At 50.3% G+C, this 22,435-nt stretch overlaps 1 protein-coding gene across 3 annotated transcripts in view; it reads right to left on the reverse strand.

Moving 5' to 3' along the window:
* Nucleotides 1-22,435, reverse strand: part of GRID1 (glutamate ionotropic receptor delta type subunit 1) — a 617,880-nt gene that overhangs the window by 101,104 nt on the left and 494,341 nt on the right. For all 3 annotated transcript variants that reach the window (XM_059662029.1, XM_059662031.1, XM_059662030.1), the window contains 4 exons: nt 19,247-19,348; nt 17,870-18,067; nt 13,298-13,622; nt 12,182-12,320 (listed from right to left, as the gene is read on the reverse strand). In XM_059662029.1, the coding sequence (XP_059518012.1) occupies nt 12,182-12,320; nt 13,298-13,622; nt 17,870-18,067; nt 19,247-19,348 (764 nt within the window). The remainder of the gene's footprint in view (nt 1-12,181; nt 12,321-13,297; nt 13,623-17,869; nt 18,068-19,246; nt 19,349-22,435) is intronic.

The following is a 22,435-nucleotide window of genomic DNA, read 5'->3' on the forward strand; positions in this document are numbered from 1 at the left end:
TAACATGCTCTTTAACATTTTACTCTTTAAAAAGAGTAAAAATTTAGTAAGATTTAACTCTCTGGACCAATGAGTGATCCATCTTACTGGCTGACCCATGAACACTAGAAAAGAATGTGCACTCTGCAATTGTTGGTGCAGTGTTCTAGAAATGTCGATTATGTCAAGTTAGTTGACAGTGTCGTTTACATCTATAGCTTTACTGCTCTTTAGTTTATGTCAATTTCTAAGAAAATAAAGTTAATTTTTTCTATTTTAGATTTGACTATGTCTCCCATTAGATTTGTCAGCTTTCCCCTCATAAATGTTGACACTTCATTATTAGATGCATACATATTTAGAAGTGTTGTCTTTCCAGTGAAGTTGAGCCTTTTATCATTGTGGAATGTGCCTCTTTATGCCGTATAATACTCTATGGCAACGCTTTTCGGTGTGCCTCAAGTATTTTTAAAACATGCTATCTAGTCTGGGGCTAAAGGGTCTGGTGTGGGCCTTGGGCCCCCTGCTCCTCAAGAGTGACCTCCAGAGCTAAGATATCTCTTCCGGTTTAAAAAAAAAAAAAAAAACATGCTAAAGGGTCTGAGCCTTTATAATTGTGGAATGTGCCTATCTAGTCTGAAGTTCCCGTAACTTCAGTCTTCCAGGTATAAAAACAGTGGAGTTTGTGACTGAGTGACAGGGAGGCTGCTGGCGTCCCAGGCATTCCTCTTAAAGGGCCTGCACACAGACCTACTTGGACTCACTCCCTGGCTGTCAAACAAAAAAATAACAACAGCCACACAGCAATGGCTGTCTGGTGTGAATGAATCAAAATTATTATGCCTATTATTTTGTCAGATCTGCAAAAATACAATAAAATGTTTATGTGTGCCATGAGATGAAATGGTTGACAACTGCAGACCTCTGGTATCATCGACTTTGTCTGATATTGAGGGAGCTTCCCCAGCTTTCACAGGCTTGCTGTTTTCACAGCGCATGTTCCCTTTCCTCTCAATCCACGTGCACCTTTATGTTTAAAATGCCTGTAGACAGCATTTGTTTTCAGTTCTATGCTTATTAGTGCTGGAAGGTCTCATGTGACTGGACCTGTTGTTACTCCATCGTGGCATCTAGAGGAACTCGGATGTTCTTTTTCAGGGTCCCATTAATAAGCACCGCCTGCCTTTTCCAGTGTGTGGTTCCCAAAGGCAAGAAGAACTGACGTGTAGCTCTGCTGAAGTTCATTTGTTAGATACAACCATCACTCTGGTTACTGGAATTTCAGACACAATTTTCTTATCATCAGAGACAGGACTTATCAAACTTTAATGTGAATAAACATCATCTGGAGACCTGGTTAGATAGATTCTGATTCAGGAGATCTAAGGTGAGGTTCCAGCTTATGCCAGCAATGCTGCTCTGTGCCACACTGTGAATGAGGGGGCCTGGAGGACTGGCTCATTCACAGTCACTTGGCCTTCCATTACAGACGTTACAAATGGGAACGGCTATGGTGGAAAATGGGCATGTGAGAGTGAAGCCAGCAGACGCAACTGAAGAGTGCTATCACAAGCAAGACCATTAAAATTCACATATTTTAAATATTGTGCTGCCTCCCAAAAGCTTCTGAGGCAATTCAGGTCATATTCATGTGTTTATGATTCCTGTTCAATATCTTTATCCATAAATTAGAATTTAAAATAGAATCCTCACATCCAAACTGATAATGACCCATGTGTAAACAGCCTTTAAGTTCAGCCTGCAAAGAACAGTTAATTTTTTTAAAATAAAGTCTGGTGGATAAATTTGGTACCTGTCTCCTCCCACAACTACATCAAAATTACAACAAAATACAGAAAAACCATCACTGAGAACTGCCCCAAATCTGTCTGAATGGAAGTCCTACAACTAGAGAAGTAAAGGAGAAAGCACTGGAGACTGGTAGGAGGGCGGAGGCTCAGAATGGGCTGGTCCTGCACCTGTTTGTTGTGTTTTTTCAACCGGAAGAGATATCTCAGCTCTGGGGGTCACTCTGGAGGAGAGGGGCACCCAGGCCCACACCAGACCCTTGAGCCCAGGGTTCAAGTGCCGGGAAGAGAAGTTCCCATAACTTCAGTCTTCCAGGTATAAAAACAGTGGAGTTTGTGACTGAGTGACAGGGAGGTGCTGGCGTCCCAGGCATTCCTCTTAAAGGGCCTGCACACGGACTTACTTGGACTCAGTCCCTCAGAGCTCCAGCTCTGGGGCAGCAGCTTGAAAGGATCCAGGGACATACAAGGAGGAACTAACTTATCTGGCATCAGGGCAAGAGGTGGGGACAGCTTTCTCCCAGACAGAAGTGTTGGCAGAGGCTAGGGTTCCTTTGATGAGGCCTCCCCCACAGAACCGACTGGCAGGCATCATATCTGAGTCTCCATCAACCTGGCTCATAATTTTTGCCCCACCTGGTGATTCCCTGACACCCCACCCCAACCAACTTGCAGGCTCATCCAAGCCATTTCCAGGGGCTTTCCCACACCACTGGCCTCTCTTGCCTCATGCTTTGGTCTCCCTAAAATCCCTCAAACAAGTAGCAGCTGGCCTCGGCATGCCCCATACCTCTAAAAAACTGGCCACATGCTCAGTACTAGTGGCATCCCACCTTGGTTCACAGCTTGGCTCTTCCTGGCCCCTCTGAGCTAATAAAAGTGCCAGCCATTGGCAGATTGCTCTGTAGCTTATGCTGGGTGGCCTCAGAAAGGGCACAGACAGTGGCTGACTTTGTACCTCCTGGAGGCCCCATAGGCAGTGCAGCTTCAGACTATGCCAGATTACAACCCTAGCACATCCACGAGTGACACACTCAAGGGGCAGACTCAGCGAGCACCAAAGCCCCCTGAAGCAAGTCCTGCTCCACAGGGGTATCTCCTGCACAGCAGCTCTTCCGCTGTAGCTGCAGCTGGTCCTCGCAGCTGATTGGCCTGGAGGTCAATCCCTCCCAGCGATGCCAACAGAAATCAAGGCTCAACAGGACAGTGCACACAACCAACACAGGGGCACGCCTGGAGTGCCCAGCTCGGGTGACTGGGGAGGCTGAGTCACTGGGCCCTGCAGGACACCTACTACTACACAAAGCCCTCTACCAAGTCTGGGAGACATAGCAGCTCTACCTAAGACATAAAACAAACACAGTGAAGCAGCCAAAATGCAGAGACAAAGAAATATGTTGGAAATGAAAGAATGGAAGAAATCTCCAGAAAAATAACTAAATGAAATGGAGATGCAAACTACCAGATAGAGTTCAAAACACTGGTTATAAGGATGCTCAAGGACCTTACTGAGAACTTCAAGGAACTTAGGTATAACTTCAAGAAACTTAATGAACCATCAACAATATAAAAAAGAACCAGTCATAAATGAAGGACACACTAACTGAAATAAAGAATAATTTACTACAAGGAATCAATAGTAGAGTAGTGGACACCAAGAATCAAATGAGCTATTTGAATATGTGGAAGCAAAAAAACACCCAATCAGAACAGAAGAAAGAAAAAAGAGTCCAAAAACATGAAGATAGTGTAAGGAGCCTCTGAGACAATTTCAAATGTACCAACATTTGTACCATGGGGATGCTAGAAGGAGAAGAGAGGGAACAAAGAATTGAAAACCTTTTCGGAAAAATAACAGAAAATGTCCCTTACCAGGTGAAAGAAATAAGCATACAAGTCAAGGAAGCCTAGAGAATTCCAAACAAGATCAACCCAAACAGGCACATACCACAACACATCATAATTAAAATGCCAACAGTTAAAGACAAAGAGAGAATTTTAAAAAGCAGCAATAGAAAAGCAGTTAGTTACCTACAGGGGAGTGCCCATAAGACTGTCAGCTTGTTTCTCAACAGAAAATTTGCAGGCCAGAAAGGAGTGGTAAGAAATAGTCAAAGTGATGAAAAGCAAGGACCTACAATCAAGATCACTCTACAGAGCAAAGCTATCATTTAGAATTGAAGGTCAGGTAAAGAGCTTCACAGACATGAACCAGCTAAAAAAAATTATCACCACCAAACCAAAATTACATGAAATGCTAAAGGGTCTTCTTTAAGAAGAAGCAAAAGAAAAGATAAAAAATATGAACAAAATGGCAATATACAGATCTATGAACAACTGAATCTAAAAATCAAAATAAACAGAACAGAAACGGACTAATAGATACATAAAACGTTTTGACGCTTGCCAGATGAGAGGGGGGGAGTGGAAAAGGTGAAGTGATTTAGAAGTACAAATTAGTAGTTATAGTGTAGTCAAGGGGTTGTAAAATTCAGCATAAGGAATATAGTCAATTATATTCTAACGAGGGGCCCGGTGCACGAAATTCGTGCACTGGGTGTGTGTGGGGAGGGGAGTGTCCCTCAGCCCAGCCTGCCCCCTCTCACATACTGGGAGCCCTCAGGCGTTGACCCCCATCACCCTCCAATCGCACGATCGGCCCCTTGCCCAGGCCTGATGCCTCGGCCAGAGGCGTAGACCCCCATCACCCTCCGATCGCCTGATCGGCCCCTTGCCCAGGCCTGATGCCTCCGGCAGAGGCATAGACCCCCATCACCCTCCGATCGCCTGATCGGCCCCTTGCCCAGGCCTGACGCCTCCGCCAGAGGTGTCAGGCTTGGACAGGGGACCCCCATCTCCCCCTGATCACTGGCTCTGGCCCCCGCCCAGGCCTGAGGCCTCTGGCCCAGGAATCATGCCTGGGCAGGGGACCCCCATCTCCCTCTGATCGCTTGCTCCACCCCCCGCCCAAGCCTGACGCCTCTGACCCAGGCTTCAGGCCTGGGCAAGGGGACCATCATATCCCCCCAATCCCCGGCTCCGCCCCCCACCCAGGCCTGATGCCTCGGCCAGAGGAGTTGACCCTCATCACCCTCCGATCACCAATCACCGGATCGGCCCCTTGACCAGGCCTGAGGCCTCCGGCAGAGGTGTCAGGCCTGGGCAGGGGACCCCCAGCTCCCCGTGGTTGCAGGCTCCGCCCCTGCCCAGGCCTAACACCTCTGGCCTAGGCGTCCGGCCCGGGCAGCGGGGACCCGCAGCTGCAGCGGCCCCGCGATCGTGGGCTCTGCTTTAGGCCCAGGCAAGGGACCCCTAGCTCCCGGGACTGCCAGCTTCGACCGTGCCCAGCTCCCATCGCTGGCTCCACCCCTACTTCCTGCTATTACTGGCCAGGGCGGCAAAGGCGCCTGATTCTCCGATCATGGCTTCGGGGCAGGGCAAAGGCGGCCCCAGGGCCGCCTTTGCCCTGCCCCCCAGCTCTTAGCTCCCCCCTGGGTTTCCGATCACTGTCAGTGGCAGGGGGCTTCTTCCTGCTTTCCCTTTCGCCTCCCTGCATTGTGCCTACATATGCAAATTAACCGCCATCTTGTTGGCAGTTAACTGCCAATCTTAGTTGGCAGTTAACTGCCAATCTTAGTTGGCAGTTAACTGCCAATCATAGTTGGCAGTTAATTTGCATATAGCCCTGATTAGCCAATGAAAAGGGTATCGTCGTACGCCAATTACCATTTTTCTCTTTTATTAGATAGGATAACTCTGTATGGTGTCAGATGAGTATGAGATTTTTTGAGACAATCACTTAATAAGTTTTATAATGTCTAATCACTGGGGTGTACACCTGAAAATAACATAATATTGTATGTCAAATGTAATTGAAAAATAAACAGTGATTTTAAATAAGAGCTACTAATCCATCTTTAGTTTGTCTATGACTTTTTTGATATAACATAAATAGTATGATCAATTAAAAATTATTAATTTGGCTTTATTTGTCCTACTTGATTTATCCTAGCCCTGCCCAGCTCATATTTTCCCCCATTTTATCCACAAATTTATCTTAAAATTGACATCTCATTAAAAAACAACGTATTTCTCTCTTTCATGTATACTAAAGGACATCTTGGTTGCCTCCACATTTTGCTAAATAAAGCTGCTATGAAGATTTATGTGAATGTTTTTGTGTTCATATGTGTTTTCAATTCATTTATATAAATACCAAGGAGCATGAGTACTGGGCTACAGAGTATGAGTTCATTTAGTTTTCCAAGAAACTGTTAAACTTTCTTCTAAAGCGACTGTACCATTTTGAATTCCCATCAGCAATAAACGAGAGTTTCTGCTGCTTCCCAATCTCACCAGCATTTGGTGGTGTCAGTGTTCTGCATTGTGGCCATACTAACAGGTATGTAGCGGTATCTCATTTTTGTTTTATTTTCCATTCCCTAATGTTACATGCTATTGAGCACCTTTTCATCTGCTTTTTTTGCCATATGTATATCTTCTTTGGTAAGGTGTGTGTTAATTTTTTTTTTGCTCATTTAAAAAAATAGGTTGTTTTCTTCATTACTATTTAAATAGTTCTTTATATATTTTGGATATCATCTTTTACCTAATAAGTATTTTGCAAAGATTTTTCTCACAATCTGTGACTTGTCTTCTAATTTGCTTAAGTGTCTTTCTCACAGAATTGTTTTTATTGTAATGAAGTCTAACTTACTAATTTATTATTGATTGTTCTTTTGATGTTGAATCTAAGAAGTCATCACCAAACCCAAGGTCATCTAGATTTATTCACCATAAAACTGCAAAAAAAAAACCTAAACATCACTTTATAAAAAGTTTACAGCAAGTTTTATGGAATAGTGGTTATTTCTTTACATCAAGATGATTGAAAGGAAAAATAACTTGGGATAAATTAGACTACCGGTGAGTTCAGTTTTTTTATTTTATGTTCTCCTCTGAAAATGTGTAGATGTGTGTGCACAAGAAAAAGCTCCTTTCAAATAATCAAAGAGGGAAGAATGACTATAAACTCACTCTACAAAGCCAGTATTTTCCTGATAGCAAAACCAAAGACATTAAAAAAAGGAAAGGAAAATTATAGGCCAATATGCTTGATGAATATAGATGCAAAAACTATCAACAAAATGTTAGCAACCAGATTTGACAATACATTAAAAGGATTATACACCAAGTCCTAGTGAGATTTATCTTAGAGATGCAAAGATCGTTTAACATCTGTAAATCCGCCAGTGAAATACATCACATTAACAAAATAAAGAATAAAATATTTAGATACAAAAAAACTATTAGTATTTTATTTATTTATTTTTTGAAATATATTTTATTGATTTTTTACAGAGAGGAAGGGAGAGAGATAGAGAGTTAGAAACATCAATGAGAGAGAAACACCGATCAGCTGCACACTCCCTACTGGGTATGTGCCCGCAACCAAGGTACATGCCCTTGACCGGAATCGAACCCGGGACCCTTGAGTCTGCAGGCCGACGCTGTATCCACTGAGCCAAAATGGTTAGGGCAACTATTAGTATTTTAAAGGGGGAGTTACAATTATTATTGAATAGTTTTCTATTAGTATGAGAATGTATAGGTTGAAGATAATTTGAATTAATAAGAAAGATACGTCACTGGAAGACAAAGACCCACCATTCATCTTTCCAGAAACCTACTGAATCCACAACCTAGGATATGGCCTGAGTGGGAATCGAACGTGCAACCTTTCAGTGTGCAGGATGACGCTCCAGCCCACGCACCACACCAGCCAGGGGTATCATGTTTTCTGAAGGTGCGTCATCTCAGTGGATTTTATTTTATACCTACACAGGCAGAGCAGTTCGCAGTCGCAATAACGGGGGGCACCTAGTCTCCTCTGGGCTCTGCAGGGAATAGTGGACACAACCCCAGTCACTGGCATTTGTTTCTGATACAGAAAATAGAAATGCAGAAAGGAGGGTAACACAGCTTCACTATGGCTGTTCTTACTATTGAAAGGCTGCATCAATCATAATTCTAGACACAGAAATTCTGTCCCTAGGACAAAACTCCAAAGGGAAAGTTTCCCACTGAGGCCAGGCTGGCATCCCAGCTACCGCTCTGCCTCTGCCTATACACCTAAGCCATGCCTCCATCCCGGGAGGATGCCTGGACCTGGAGCCAGCCTACTACTGGGTGACCTAAGGGGACTCTATCTGCCTGTTTCTGGAAAGAGCTCAGAATCAAGAAATAGCAAACTGAACATCAAGAACAACAGCATGAAGGCATAAAGAAAGGATTCAGCACTTTAAAATAATGTATAAATGCACTTAAACTACACCGCATTAAATATTCCAAACACATAATTAGAAAACATATGTTAATAAAATGAAGTAAAACGTCTTAAATATTGTTTCTCTATAGGTATAATTCCTTATAGTAAGGACTCTTGCCATAAACAGTGGCTGAGAAATAAAGAAGATACTAACAGAGTGAGAGGAAGAAAGGATAAGTGGAAATAAAAACACAGGAATATAATTTATATACTCATTAACATAGTTGAAAATCATCTGAACACTGGAGAAAATCTAGTCAGGAGTGTGGAGGACATGCTGAAGAACTCTCCCAGAATAAAAGGAAATTCTACGCATGGTTAATCACATGTAGGTTGACTCTATTAAATAGTGATGGATGTTTAAAATTCAAAGGATGTTTAAAATTAGAAGGGTTAATAATAAAGGAGAAAGCAAATGAGAGGGAAAGAAGTAGAGGAGGAAGATTAAAAGGAAGGAGGGAAGGATAAAGATGATGGAGAAAAGGAATCATAAGAAGGGAGAAGTGGGGCGGGGGAGGAGAAAGTGATGTGAGACAAGGGAAAACTGGAAAATGAGGGGAGGAAGCCGTGGAGGAGGGGGAGAAAGGTGAAAGGTAGGGGAGAGAGAGAGAGAGAGAGAGAGAGAGAGAGAGAGAGAGAGAGAAGGAGAAGGAGGAAAAGGAGAAGAAGAAGAGGGAAGAGGGGAGAGGAATGGAGGGCAGAGGAGGAGCACAAGGGAATAAATAAATGGAAGAAGAGAATGAGCAGAAAGAAGGGGGAGAGGGAGACAGGAAGACAAGGAGAGGAAGGGAAGGAGAGGGGGAGGCGATGAGGGGGATGGGGGATAGAAAAGAGATGGAGTGAAAGGGGGAGGATAAAGAAAACAGTGGGAATGGAAGCAAGGAAAGGAAAGAGGACAGGAGAAGGAAGAGGTAAGTGGGATCATCTCGGGCTCTCTGCAGCATTCATACAGGAAGAGCAATGGGGCAAATGCTACAGAATTCAGGCGACAGAACGAGTTACACAGAAGAGCGCTGTGCCACCAGAATACGGGACCCAGAGAAGGGTCATTTGTGTGTATCTGCAACTAAAAACATTCTCCGATATGTTATCTCAGAAAGTATATCACTGCTGTAATATATTGCTCACAGGGCTACTCTAGCTGAACAAAAATTCAGCAAAATAAAGATATGAATAATGACCAGATCATGGAATAAAGAAACAGCCAACAAGCATTGAACCAGAATTCAGAGCAAATAATGACTACAAATATGGATGGGATAAAACAAAAGAATAAAAATGCCAAATGAAAATCTCAGAGAAACCATTAAATTTCTTTTAAATAAGAAGAAAAGAAAGGACCATAGTAAACTGGGTCTAAAGTCTTAGAATCTATAACAGAAAACAGCGAAGTGGGAAGAGAAAAGGAAATAAAGGTGTTCTAGTATCATCTTTCACGGGAAGAAATATAACCAAATGGCCTCACTCTTGATACTGAAAGGGAAACAGCTGTGCTACCTCGATATCAAAATCAACCAAAAACAGCACAAGAGATAAAAACACAACCCAATATTCTAATCAATGAAGATGCAAAAATTCTCAGCCAGAATACCAGCTAAATCCAACAATATATGTCAGACTCATAAACCATGACCACATGAGATTCATTCAAGGAATAGAATATTTGAAAAACAATCAATGGTATTTATAAGCTATGGTAATCTATTGTATTTACAAGCTAAAAAAGAAAAATCATATCATCATGTCAAGTAATGTCAAGAAAACATTTGACAAAATTCAATACTCATTCACAATAAACATTCACACCAAGTGATAGCCTACTGGTTTAATGCAATTACAACTGTAATTAATATAATTCCTATTATAACCCCCAAAATGGCTTTATAGACATAGACAAGCTTAGTCCAAAATTTATATGTAAAGGTGCAGACCCTAGAATAGTTAAAACAATCTTGACGAAGAAGAATAAAATGGGAGGAACCACTCTGCCCAGTATCCAGGCTGACTCTGTGTTACGGTAATAAAGACAGTGGGCTGTTGGCAAAGGGGAGGGCACACAGACCAATGGGACTCAACAGAGAACTCAGAAATAGAACCCCACAAATAGGTCCAACTGATTTCTGACAAATTACTAAATAAAGGAAGGATAGCCTTTTTTATACATGGTGCTGATCAAGTGAGCACCCATAGACAAAAAAAAAAAATAAAGGATTAAATAGAACGCAACCTAAACCTTATACAAAAATCAACTCAAAAGAAGTGTAGACTGAAATATAAAACTACAAAACCTTTGCGGAAAAAGAACCCCCAAAACAGGAGGATGTCTTCAGGGTCTAGGGCTGGGCAAGTAGTTAAATTCATGCCAAAGCAGGACCCACAAAAGAATAAACTTATAAATTGGACCGCATAAAAATTAAAATTTTTCTCTGTGAAGACCTTTCCAAGTTATTTCATCATGTTCAACTAAGTCTTTTATACCATACTAGGGGCCCGGTGCACGAAATTCGTGCACTGGGTGTGTGTGGGGAGGGGAGTGTCCCTCAGCCCAGCCTGCCCCCTCTCACATACTGGGAGCCCTCAGGCGTTGACCCCCATCACCCTCCAATCGCAGGATCGGCCCCTTGCCCAGGCCTGATGCCTCAGCCAGAGGCGTAGACCTCCATCACCCTCCGATCGCCTGATCGGCCCCTTGCCCAGGCCTGACGCCTCCGCCAGAGGCATAGACCCCCATCACCCTCCGATCGCCTGATCGGCCCCTTGCCCAGGCCTGAGGCCTCTGGCCCAGGAATCATGCCTGGGCAGGGGACCCCCATCTCCCTCTGATCGCTTGCTCCACACCCCGCCCAAGCCTGACGCCTCTGACCCAGGCTTCAGGCCTGGGCAAGGGGACCATCATATCCCCCCAATCCCCGGCTCAGCCCCCCACCCAGGCCTGATGCCTCGGCCAAAGGAGTTGACCCTCATCACCCTCCGATCACCAATCACCGGATCGGCCCCTTGACCAGGCCTGAGGCCTCCGGCAGAGGTGTCAGGCCTGGGCAGGGGACCCCCAGCTCCCCGTGGTTGCAGGCTCCGCCCCTGCCCAGGCCTAACACCTCTGGCCTAGGTGTCCAGCCCGGGCAGCGGGGACCTGCAGCTGCAGCGGCCCCGCGATCGTGGGCTTCGCTTTAGGCCCAGGCAAGGGACCCCTAGCTCCCGGGACTGCCAGCTTCGACCGTGCCCAGCTCCCACGCTGGCTCCACCCCTATTTCCTGCTATCACTGGCCAGGGCGGAAAAGGCACCTGATTCTCTGATCATGGCTGGGGGGCAGGGCAAAGGCGGCCCCAGGGCCGCCTTTGCCCTGCCCCCCAGCTCTTAGCTCCCCCCTGGGTTTCCGATCACTGTCAGTGGCAGGGGGCTTCTTCCTGCTTTCCCTTTCGCCTCCCTGCATTGTGCCTACATATGCAAATTAACCGCCATCTTGTTGGCAGTTAACTGCCAATCTTAGTTGGCAGTTAATTTGCATATAGCCCTGATTAGCCAATGAAAAGGGTATCGTCGTACGCCAATTACCATTTTTCTCTTTTATTAGATAGGATTTTTAACATTTTGGTAAAATGAAGAAATATTTTAGTCCCTAGTTTCAATATTTTTATAATTTCATAAATACAAGTTAAATAAGTTTTCTAATCACTAAGATAATTAACATGTTCTTAAAAATAATTTTAAGGTGTTTGAAGTTTTGGAAAATATATTAGACCTTTGGTTTTAATTATTTTTAATGGAATGTTTAGAAACTTTTGATTAAATCAGTTTGTAATCAATGTTTAAATGAGAACAATTTAATTGGTTAATTTTTAATGTTCTGATTAGTGTAAGAAAAATGTAAATGCTCAGAGAAATATGAATGCGTTTACACATGTACTTAACTGTGTAAAATGTTAAGTACAACAGGAGCGAAGCTCCCCTGTAGGTCTGGGAGCAAGTCGGCCACTGGCTGGTGGCCCGCCCACGCAGGCAAGTTCCCGCCCTCTCGGTACAGCCTCCCAGCTGGCTGGCCGCAGCTCTGGGGGGGGATGGTCTTACCTTATGGGGCTGTCCATCCTGGACACAGTGAGGAAGGCGGCCAGGTTGGCCGTGTAGGAGGAGCACACGATCAGGGTGAAGAGCCACCAGCTGCCCATCACGATGCGCATGGCCACGGAGTTCACGGAGGACTCGCCACCTGCGGGAGGGGCGGGGCAGAGGGATTGGCTGGGCTGCCGCTCCCACCCGCCCATGGACCTGCTCTGGGCAGGGAGCCTCCAAGGTGATGGGCTGGGGACCAGAGAAGTGGCTGCCGGCTTAGCGGGAGCGACTGTGCCAGTCCCGGAAAGACCCTAAGACACCAGTCTGGGGGAGGGATGGAGGACCAGAGGACACGGAAGAGCCAGGATTGGCCTTTTCCTGACGTGGTATCTGTCAAAACACCAAGGATTAAGCCCTACCACCCAACTCTCCAGGTTAGCCGGCTCCACCCACTGTGAGGACGTGCTGGTGGCCACCTGGCTGAGGGCAGGCCAGTCCCTTTCAAGGTCACGTGGAGCCGGGTCGGGCATTCTACAGACAGGAACTACCTCCTACCCGGGGTCCGGGCGTCCTTCCGACCTCAGCACGAGGGCTGCCTGGCACCTCACTCACACGCATCCCTCCCTGCACGGCTCTTCCCGGCTTTCAGAGGGGCTGCCTCTGCAGGCCAGTGCTCTCCGGCTCCTTCGTGGCTGCAGGAAGAGCTTCTGACTGCCTGTCCTTACACAACCCCACGGGCACGCTGTGCTACGGTGCAAACTGAGCCAACACTCAGGTAAGGGACTTCCCACTCCCTGTTTCTGGTGAAAACCGCACAGTCCTGTCACTCCCCAGGCACTGCCCAGACGTCTCGGGCGGGAGACCTACTATGTCCGACGCGGCTGTGTCCCGCGGCTGCAGTGCTCTTAGGTCATTGCCAAGCAGTTGTCGTGTTTTCCCACTAAAGCTTCAAATTGAAGCAAGATCCCTTTGGTTTGGCAGCCCCTCGAGCATAGAATCATTCTGGCATGGGAGGGGACAGTGCCAGGCGGAACGCCACAGCCCACTCTGTCTAAAGGGGAGAACGGGGATTTGAACTTTGCCCACAGGTAAGTTCTTCCAGGCGATCCCAGCACCGGGAACCCAGGAAGGTACCTTGTTGTACGAAGGCTCCGTAGACGATCCAGATGGCACTGTGCAAGGTGGCAGACGCGGAGGGCCGGGGCTGGGTGGCAGTCTGGGCCGTCACGGCCTGCATCCGGTTCAACAGGAATATCAGCACGCCCACCACGGGGACGGCTGCCGCGATGCAGGCCCAGACCGCAAAGTCAAACGGAGCGAAGAGAGAGAAGACGCTCATCTTCTCCTCGGGCTTCTTGAGCAGGATCCCCACCGAGTAGTCCATGTACCGCTTGCTGAAGTCCACCACACTCTCCCTCTCCGGGGTGATGGTGATGGCAGAGATGGCCAAGTCTGCTCTCTGAAAGGCAAAAGGTCTCATCAGAGGGCGTCACGGCTCACCCTGCTCTGGACACCGCAACCGACACTGCTCTGTCCAGAGAAGACGGGATTCTCCAGGTGACACCCTGAGACCTTGCGTGTTTTAAGGCAAATCCAGCACTAAGTGGTCTGATCTGACCTCCTTTACCTGGTACACTTCTCTCCCAAACCTAACAGCTCCTGGAAACTGCGGCTGGAGACGAGAGGCTGGAAAGCATCTGCCTCCTGTGTGACGTGTAGTTTTCTCCAGCTCCTCCCTGCTGCCCCAGCAGCCTCCTCCTTTCTCAGGCTGGCCTGTCCCTCGGACCCACACGCCACGAAGCCTGTGTCTTCCAGCTTGTCTGGGTCCTGCCTAGACTGGGAGCACAGACCCTCCCCTTTCCTGTCAAGCCTCCCGGGCCCCCAGCCTGCCACACCCTGACAGATTTCATTTCTAAAATATTTTGGAAGTTGTATGGTGAGCTTTGCAACTACCTTGAAGCTCATTAGTGCATCGGTAATGATTGCTCATTAATGATTGTTTTATGTGCAGAGACTATGCCAGAGAGTACCATCCACCAAGAAAAGGGCCCCGCTCCCCTTGTTGTCCCACCTCCCTCTGCTGGGGCCTGCATGCCGGGGCTGCCTCTTCGCAGGAGCACCGCGCCAGGAGAGGGCTCGTGGGCGAGCTTCACTGTGCCCTGAAACGCACCTCTCAGGACTTCTGTTTTCTAAGATGGGCTTCATTTTAAAAAGAATCAAAGACCCCCATTAGGATGGAAGCAGACCGTGAGAGCGTGCCGACTGGTGGAGGTTAGGGCCCTTGTGCCTAGAGTGACGCTGGCAGGCAGTCCCAGGCTGGAGGGCCCGCCTCAAGCCCCAGGCCACTACGGTGGTCAGTGGTCATCTGGATCTTGGCTCCTGAGCCTTGAGGTCAGAGGCATCCTCAGAATTAGGTTTAGTTTAAATGGCCAATCATAACAACAGATCTAACCTATGTATTCAAATTGGGAGAACATGCACAGATTTTATCAGGCTTAGTATGTGGGCTGGAGGGTCAGACGTGCTGATGTTCTGAACTGAAACCCAACAACACACCAAGAGCAGGAGAAATACTGGGGTGATGGTGTTGGCTCTCCTCCTCCACTTTCATGTTTGCATCTCTGGCCTTCGCCTTTGACTGTCTTATCACAAACCCCAGACCCAGGGGTTCTGTCTGCATGCTTGAGGATCTAGACAAGTTGGAGCAAAGCTGACTGAGAAAAGGGCCTGGGGGTGAAGGACACGTTTGCCGCACATGATGGAGGCAAACTATATGGCGCCAGGTGCAGAGGAGCCAAGAGAGCAGACACAGCTGGAGGGTGGCCTGGGAGCCGGAGGCAACACCCCTCCTGGGGCTGCCCTTGTCTACAGATGTGAATATCATAGGAAACTGACGTAGAATTCCATGCCCAACCGTCTTCACGTTGTTCCACAAGGTGGGAGCACAATCTTTCCTTGGTTTCGTTTTCGAGGACAGATTATTAGGTTGCTGACGAGAAAGGTCAACTTTTGAAATGTTCTCTAAGGAACGCTGCCAAAGGACCCGACCAAGGACAAGGCAAGGAGCTCAGGCTGCCCCAAGGCCCTGCTGGGGCGGAGCCACAGTGCCCATGCGCCCACCTAGGGACACCTGGGATTCCCCCACCTGTATGCAGCCACCTGAACGCCAGGGTCGGAGGACAGATAACAGCATCAAGTCAGGGTTTGGGGGCAACAAGAAATCAAAAACACTAAGAATCACAAAACATGGAGAATCAACCACGGAGGCCCAGCAGGCAGAAGAAAAGGAAGGATACGAACAGCACAGAAACCTTGGGGAAGGATGAACCTCAAACCCCGATGTGGAGTGGGAAGGGCCAGACACAAGAGATCACACATATTATAGTGAATGTTCATGAAGGCAAATCTATGGAGATAGCCAGGAGATGGGTGACTGCCCGTGCTGGGTGGGAATGGAAGTAACTGTGGATGAGTGGTGGATATATTCTAAAACTATGTTATGGAGATGGCTGCACAACTCTGCAGGCTTTCTAAAAATCACTGAACTGTACATTTGAAATGGGCGAATTTTATGGTATGTGAGGTATACTACAACGAGGTTTATTTAACGTCTGGGGAAACTGCATAGCAACAGGCCCCGGGTCCGCCTTTAGGGGTTTGTAAAGCAAAGGAGCTGTGTGTTAGGAGCAAAGCCACGAAAGACCCAGAAGTACAACAGGTGGTAGTCAAGACATGTGACAGTGACAGCAACACGGACGGTGCTAAAAGATGCATGAATGTGCCCCGCCAGCATGGCTCAGTGGCTGAGCATTGATCTGTGAATCAGGAGGTCACGGTTCAATTACTGGTCAAGGCACATACCCAGGTTGCAGGCTCAATCCCCAGTGAGGGGTGTGCAGGAGGCAGCTGATGAATGATTCTCTCTCATCATTGATGTTTCTCTCTCTCTCTCTCTCTTTTTAAAATATATTTTATTGATTATTTTTACAGAGAGGAAGGGAGAGGGATAGAGAGTTAGGAACATCAATCAGAGAGAAACATCGATCAGTTGCCTCCTGCACACTCCCTACTGTGTATGTGCCCACAACCAAGATACATGTCCTTGACCAGAATCGAACCTGGGACCCTTGAGTCCGCAGGCCAACACTCTATCCACTGAGCCAAACCAGTTAGGGCGATGTTTCTCTCTCTCTCTCTCTCTCTCTCTCTCTCTCTCTCTCTCTCTCTCTCCATTCTTCTCTGAAATATATATATTAGAGGCCCGGTGCATGAAATTTGTGCACTCAGGGCAGTGGGGAGTGGGAAGATGGGGTGGGTGTCCCTCAGCCTGGCCTGTGCCCTCTCCCAGTCCAGGAGCCCTTGGGGCCTAAGCCGTCAGTCAGACATCCTTAGCGCTGCCGCAGAGGCAGGAGAGGCTCCCACCACTGTCACTGTGCTTGTCATCCCTGAGCCCAGCTTCTGGCTGAGCAGCGCTCCCCCTGTGGGATGGGGCCAAAATCAGCTCTCCGACATCCCCCCAAGGAGTCCCAGATTGTGAGAGGGTGCAGGCCAGGCTAAGGGACCCCATCGATGCACAATCAGGGCTGGAGAGGGACATGGGAGATTGACCAGCTGGAGAGTGACTGCAGGAGGGCTCCAGAGCATGTCCAGCCTACCTCACTGAGTCCCGATTGGCCAGACCCCAGCAGCAAGCTAACCTACCAGAGGTCCTGCCCCTTGGTGGTCAGTGCAAGTCATAGCGAGCAGTTGAGCATCCTTAGCATATTACACTTTGGTTGGTTGAATGGCTGACCAGTTGACTAGACACTTAGCATATTAGGCTTTTATTATATAGGATATATATTTTAAATGTATATATATTTAAAAGATACATGGATGTGGGTGCTGAGTGAGGAACTAGCGAAAGTCACTGGTGGTGAGAAGTTCAAAGCACTGTGACCCCACAGCTGTCCACAGGCACTGCAGAAACCTCTGGGTGGGTGGTGACAGGGTGACAGTGACCGTGGAGAGGGTGGGCTTGCATCATAGGCCACCATCCTAAATGATTGTGTGGACATTGCTAGAGCTCCTGAGATGACAGGGGCAGGAATGGGGACACGGTGACTTGGCCTCATGTGTGGGTCTCAGTTCAGTCTTGGGTTCCACAGCAGGGAGAGGAGTAATGGTTCTATATTGGCGGACGAACTGGAACTGGCTGAGGAATGCCATGCCAGCTGCACACGCAGTGCAAGCAATGCAGACACACACATGCATGCACGCACACACACATGCATACACACACACACATGCACCTCACTGATGGGTCACGTGAGGGAGGAGAACTGGCATCAGCAGTGCCCCCGTTGAGAACGCGTTTCCCCCCTCAGCACACATGTGGGGTGGGCTTCCTGGGGTACATTACAGAGCAGGCACAGGGACAGGCTTCTCAGGAAGCAGAGCAATGGGCACAGAAGGAAAACAGGGAGAGCCAGGGACTGAGCAAAGGAGCAGGAAACGGGGGATGGTGGGGAGATGATTGTGGAGAAAGAGAGCGCTTATGTGTGAAAGTGGGAACTGTGGTCCCAAGGTTCCAGCTGCTCAATGGGCCTCATTTGGGTACCCCCCAGGCAGGCGGGGTGCCCCCGGGGACCTGCTGCTCAATGGGCCTCATTTGGGTACCCCCCCCCAGGCAGGCGGGGTGCCCCCGGACACCTGCTGGGGACCTACCTTGCTGATGAGCTCCCCGATCATCCCGTTCCAGGAGGTGTTGTGGAGCTGGTGGCCATACCCGCCGTCGGGGGCCTGGTAGATCTCATACTTGAAGCCCAGGGCCTTGGCCAGCGCGTCCAGGACGTCCACGGAGAAGCCCTTGTAGCGCTTGGGCTGCCCGAGGATGTTCTCGGCCACCATCACAAAGGGCTCCTCCTGAGGCCACAGAATGAGCAGCGTCAACACCTACCAGGCCGGCAGCCACACGCCCAGGGCCGAGGCCAGCGGGGGCGGCAGCTGGAACGCAGCCGACAGTGCACCCTGCACCCGGTGAGGCTGCAGCCTGAGCCCTCGGCCCTTTCCGGGCACTCGGTCATGCTGGAAGGCCCTGTGGCCGGCGTGCCACGGGCACAGTCCCGGCTCTGCCCAGACCCGTCTCCCAGGTCACACGGCTCCTTCCACTCCTTCACCTGTGACAGCCCGAGCTCTGCCCTTAGGAAATGCCGTCATTCCTCAGGACCCAGCTAAGAGGCGTGGATAGTTCTCATCCAGGAGCTTAACGACAATGAAGGTCTGCGATGCTGGGCTGAGAGAAGCGGAGCATCTACCAGGCTGCACTAGGGAATGGATGCTGATTCACGGGCCATGAGCATATCATAAGTCAAAGGACAGGAGGGGAGAGGACAGGAGAGGAGAGGACTGAATCCCACTCCCAAGCCACGCCCTGCGCACAGCCACGTGCTCCTGCAGGGACGTGGCCTCTGGCAAACGCCCGGGCGCTGCCACCCGCCCTGTGGCCCTGAACAAGGGGCAGCCTCTGGCAAACAGCCCCAGGGAACATATCTCATTAATGTAACGGTTTTTGAGGGAAAGGGATGTGCTGCTTGTCTGTGGTGTGCGGACAGAGAGCGCTGCTGGCCAGGGTGTGCCTGCCCGGACAGAGGAAGGTCTGCACCTGCCCGCCTGCTAACCAGAGCTCACCTAAGCTTCCTCCTCCAGTTCTCAACAGGTTAGAGGAGAAACTGAAAGGAAGATGTCACTAAGGCCCTGATGAGGTAACGTCTATGATTCCGGGACAATTGTGCAGAAAAACTGCCCCAAATAGTCTTCATTACGAAGCCTGTGTCACGTGGCCCGTCAGGGGTGCTGGGTGCCGAGAAACGCCCCCTCCCGCCCACTGCTCTGCACACCTGGGAGGCAGGGGCCGTGCTCTTCCGTCCTCGCCACATTGACTATGGCGCGAACGGTCCTGTGGGAGCTCCGGCCACCACGGAAGATCCCGTCTCTCCAAACCCAGCCCGAACCAGACACACCTCCGCCTCAGAAGCCGGAGGAGCCCGCCCTCCCCACCCCCCCTCCCCTCGTGCCCAGGAGCCCAGGAGCCCCGGAGCCTACCAAGACAGTCACCACTTTGAGAGTCAGTCCCTGGAGGCGGCTGCCCATGGGCCTCTCCTGCAGGCTGCCGTTCAGGCCCTTCTCCGAGTCCCAGGTCGCCAGCTGTGAAGGAAAGAGGGAGCGTGAGGGCCGGTGGCGCCTGTGCACGCCTGCGGCTGCTGCCGCCTTCACCAGCCGAGGCACGGCAGGTGCACTGACCCGGGGCTCCTCAGAGGACACCCGGGGCGGCCCTCAGGGACAAGAGTGTCAGACGAGGCTGCCCGAGGGCTTGCCCCGTTCTTCCAGTGAAACCAACGGTCAGAACCTGTCTCTGGAGTGAACGTCTGTGCCGCTTCATCCTGTCACCGTGTCGCCCACAGAGCGCCTCTCCCTTTAGTCACTCCTCTGACTCTCCCAGACCAGGGGGCCCTGGCGTTCCCACGGCCACCGCCAGCGGCGCAGGAGGGCCCTCCGCAGAAGCAGGTGGCGGGGTATAGCCTGTCCCCCCCGGGGCCTGCGGCAGGCCCAGCGCTCACGCCTGCCTGCACGTGTGTAGGTCGTTTCCCGGGTGTGCACACGGAGGCCGGAATCCCGTGCCAGGCCTGCTGCGCCCAAGCCTGCAGCGTCCTGACATGTTCCCGGGTGCTCTGGGCTCTGAGACAAAAGGAAACAGCTGTTCTTGGAATGGCTTCCCCTTCCCGTACCCTCCGTCCCATCAGTGATTCCCCACCGCTGGAGGCTAATTCCAGCATGTCATAAATGCGAGAAGTTCATCAAGAGGCTGATGGAACCTTCAGCAGGGCTGAAGATACATACTACTGCCTGCTGGAGTAGCCAAAAGCATTTCCCCAAACCTAAAGATCTGCATATATTTTTGCCTGCTACTGAGACAGTGGAAAGCAGTTCGCCCTAACTGACAATGCCTACTGTATGAAAACCTTACCTTTTGATATGTATATCTGCTTTGCTTTAGGGCAATTTGTGTTAATAAAGATCGAGGGGTCCAGAGATTCAGAGAACGTGGTTACTGAAGCTAGGTCTCCTCTGGCTCCCCAAAATGCCTTCCAAATTTATATTTCATGTCTAGTCTCTTTATTAATTTACGCGCAGCCCTTCTCCAGATTCCTGAACCCTCTAGATGCAGGGAAAGAACCCTGGCACCCCACTGCTCACGTGTGAGGGTTAAAAAATACAGATACAGCCCCATCTCCAGCCAGCTTGTCCAGATCAGCCCTTGGTCACGTGGGAAGCGAAGGCTTCCCTGCGATCCTGAGCGGCAGCCCCTGTTTTCCAGCCGCCAGGCGAGCGCTAACGTGGGGTGCAGACTCTCCTACGAGGGCGTCCGACCCTCCCCAAGCCCGGCCCGCCGGCAGGGCTCAGCGTCCTGGTCTGTGGTGAAGATGTGGACGTTTTAGCTCCCAGGCGATTCTACTGTGGAGCCAAGATCATGACCCACAGTATGGCCTAGCACAGCGATCCTCCAGCTATGACAGGCACACAGATCACCCGCCTTCGCATGTGCTTTCTGATTCCCGGGCCCCGATGACTTCTGTCCAATGTGCTCTGGGTGCGGCTGCTGACCCATGGCCTCTATGTGAGTAGCAAGGGGTCCCAGGCAGCCTCTGCCTTTCTTCAGGCCAAGAAGAGCCACCCCTCTGAGGAGAAGTGCCACCGGGCCCTCACGGTGCCACCAGTAGTGCCGCCTAAGGGCACGTCTGCTCTCCCGCACCTCCCTAGCCCTGACATCACAGCGGCTGCACGCAGGACCTCGCATCCGGGGCCATTCCCCCCGGAAGATGCTGCACCCGGAGCCTAGGGCAGGCACAGCAGATGACGCACATGCTCCAGAACCAGCTAAAAGGAACCTGGAAACTCCTGCTGTCACTCAGGCCTGACGCCCACGAAGACCCACACTCCGACTACAGGCTGCCCCGCTGTGAGGACGAGCTGCTCGGGCAAGAGCGGGGCTGCTCTGAGGAGCTCCCCAGACCACGGACTGATATTAGGAGCACTGCAGGGAAGAGCAGAGTGAAGATCTACCCCATACTCCCTTTCAGGAACCCCAGAGGCACCAAGCTCTGGGACTGGTGCAGTGAGGAGACCGCACGCTGTGTCTCCCCTGGTCCCGGGGACGGCGCTGGGCCCGGAGCAGTCCTGCAGCGGATTCAAACCTGCTCAGAGGAAGAGCACACACTCAGCCTAAAGGGCCACGGTACTGGCCCAGCTTCCCACATGCCCGCGGGGCCCTGTGTGCACGCGGGCCACCACCCCTGCTCTCCACGATGGCGCACAGGCCTTGGGGCCGCTGAACCCCAAGGCGCGGTCTGCTGCACCTCCTGGGCCGAGGGCTGGACCCCGCAGAGACATCCTGGAGGCAAGCTTGTCCTCGTGGCGATAGAGCCATTCCAGGGAGGGCACTCTGCCCGGCACCGGGACTGGCATTTCTAACACCTGCTGCCGACCCCCCTGGCCTGTGTGAAGGCAGCTCTCCGGCCCGGGGTGCCTGACGTGGGTGAGGGCCTGCGGATGGGCTCTGCGTGTCCTTGATCAGCCAGCTCCACCGGTGTCTCCACTGGGATTGCGACCAGCCGTGGAATGGAGAACGGGGCTGGGAGAAGCGGTGGGATGAAGTGAGACCCTCTGGGTTTCGGCTCCGCTCCACGGACTGCCCCTCGGGGCCTGTCCACGCCCCCGGGCCTCCAGCCACTGCCGGGCGCAGGGCGGCGGCACTCTGTCCCAGGGATTGCAACGCCTCCCGTGGGTCTCATCACCCCAACGCCCTCTCTCCCAGCCCCTCCCAGGTGGGGTCAGGTACCTTTACAACAAACGAACTCAAACATGACTGCGCTGATTAAATTTTTCCAATGACTTCCCATTTTCTACAGGATAAATCCTAACGCTTTTAAGCTTGGCCTAAAAGGAAGGCCTTCCTAATGCAGACCCAACCTTGACTCTCAGCTCCACTGCAGTGTTCACAGCCACATGCACCCCCGCCCCCGCCACCAAGCCCCTCGGATGTCCGCGCGCATCACGTTCCCTCCTGGCGCATTGCACCCAGTCCCTTTGCCTGAAGTGCCGTTCCTCTTCAGCCGAATCCAGTAAACTCTTACTTATTTTTAAAGTTTTCACTTTAGAACGTGTTTGATTTACAGGGAAGTGGTGGAGGGTGTCCACACAGTGCACACAGCCTATCCCAGGTCCCCTGTCATG

Source organism: Myotis daubentonii, chromosome 13 (genome assembly GCF_963259705.1).
Source record: "Myotis daubentonii chromosome 13, mMyoDau2.1, whole genome shotgun sequence".
Taxonomy (NCBI): domain Eukaryota; kingdom Metazoa; phylum Chordata; class Mammalia; order Chiroptera; family Vespertilionidae; genus Myotis; species Myotis daubentonii.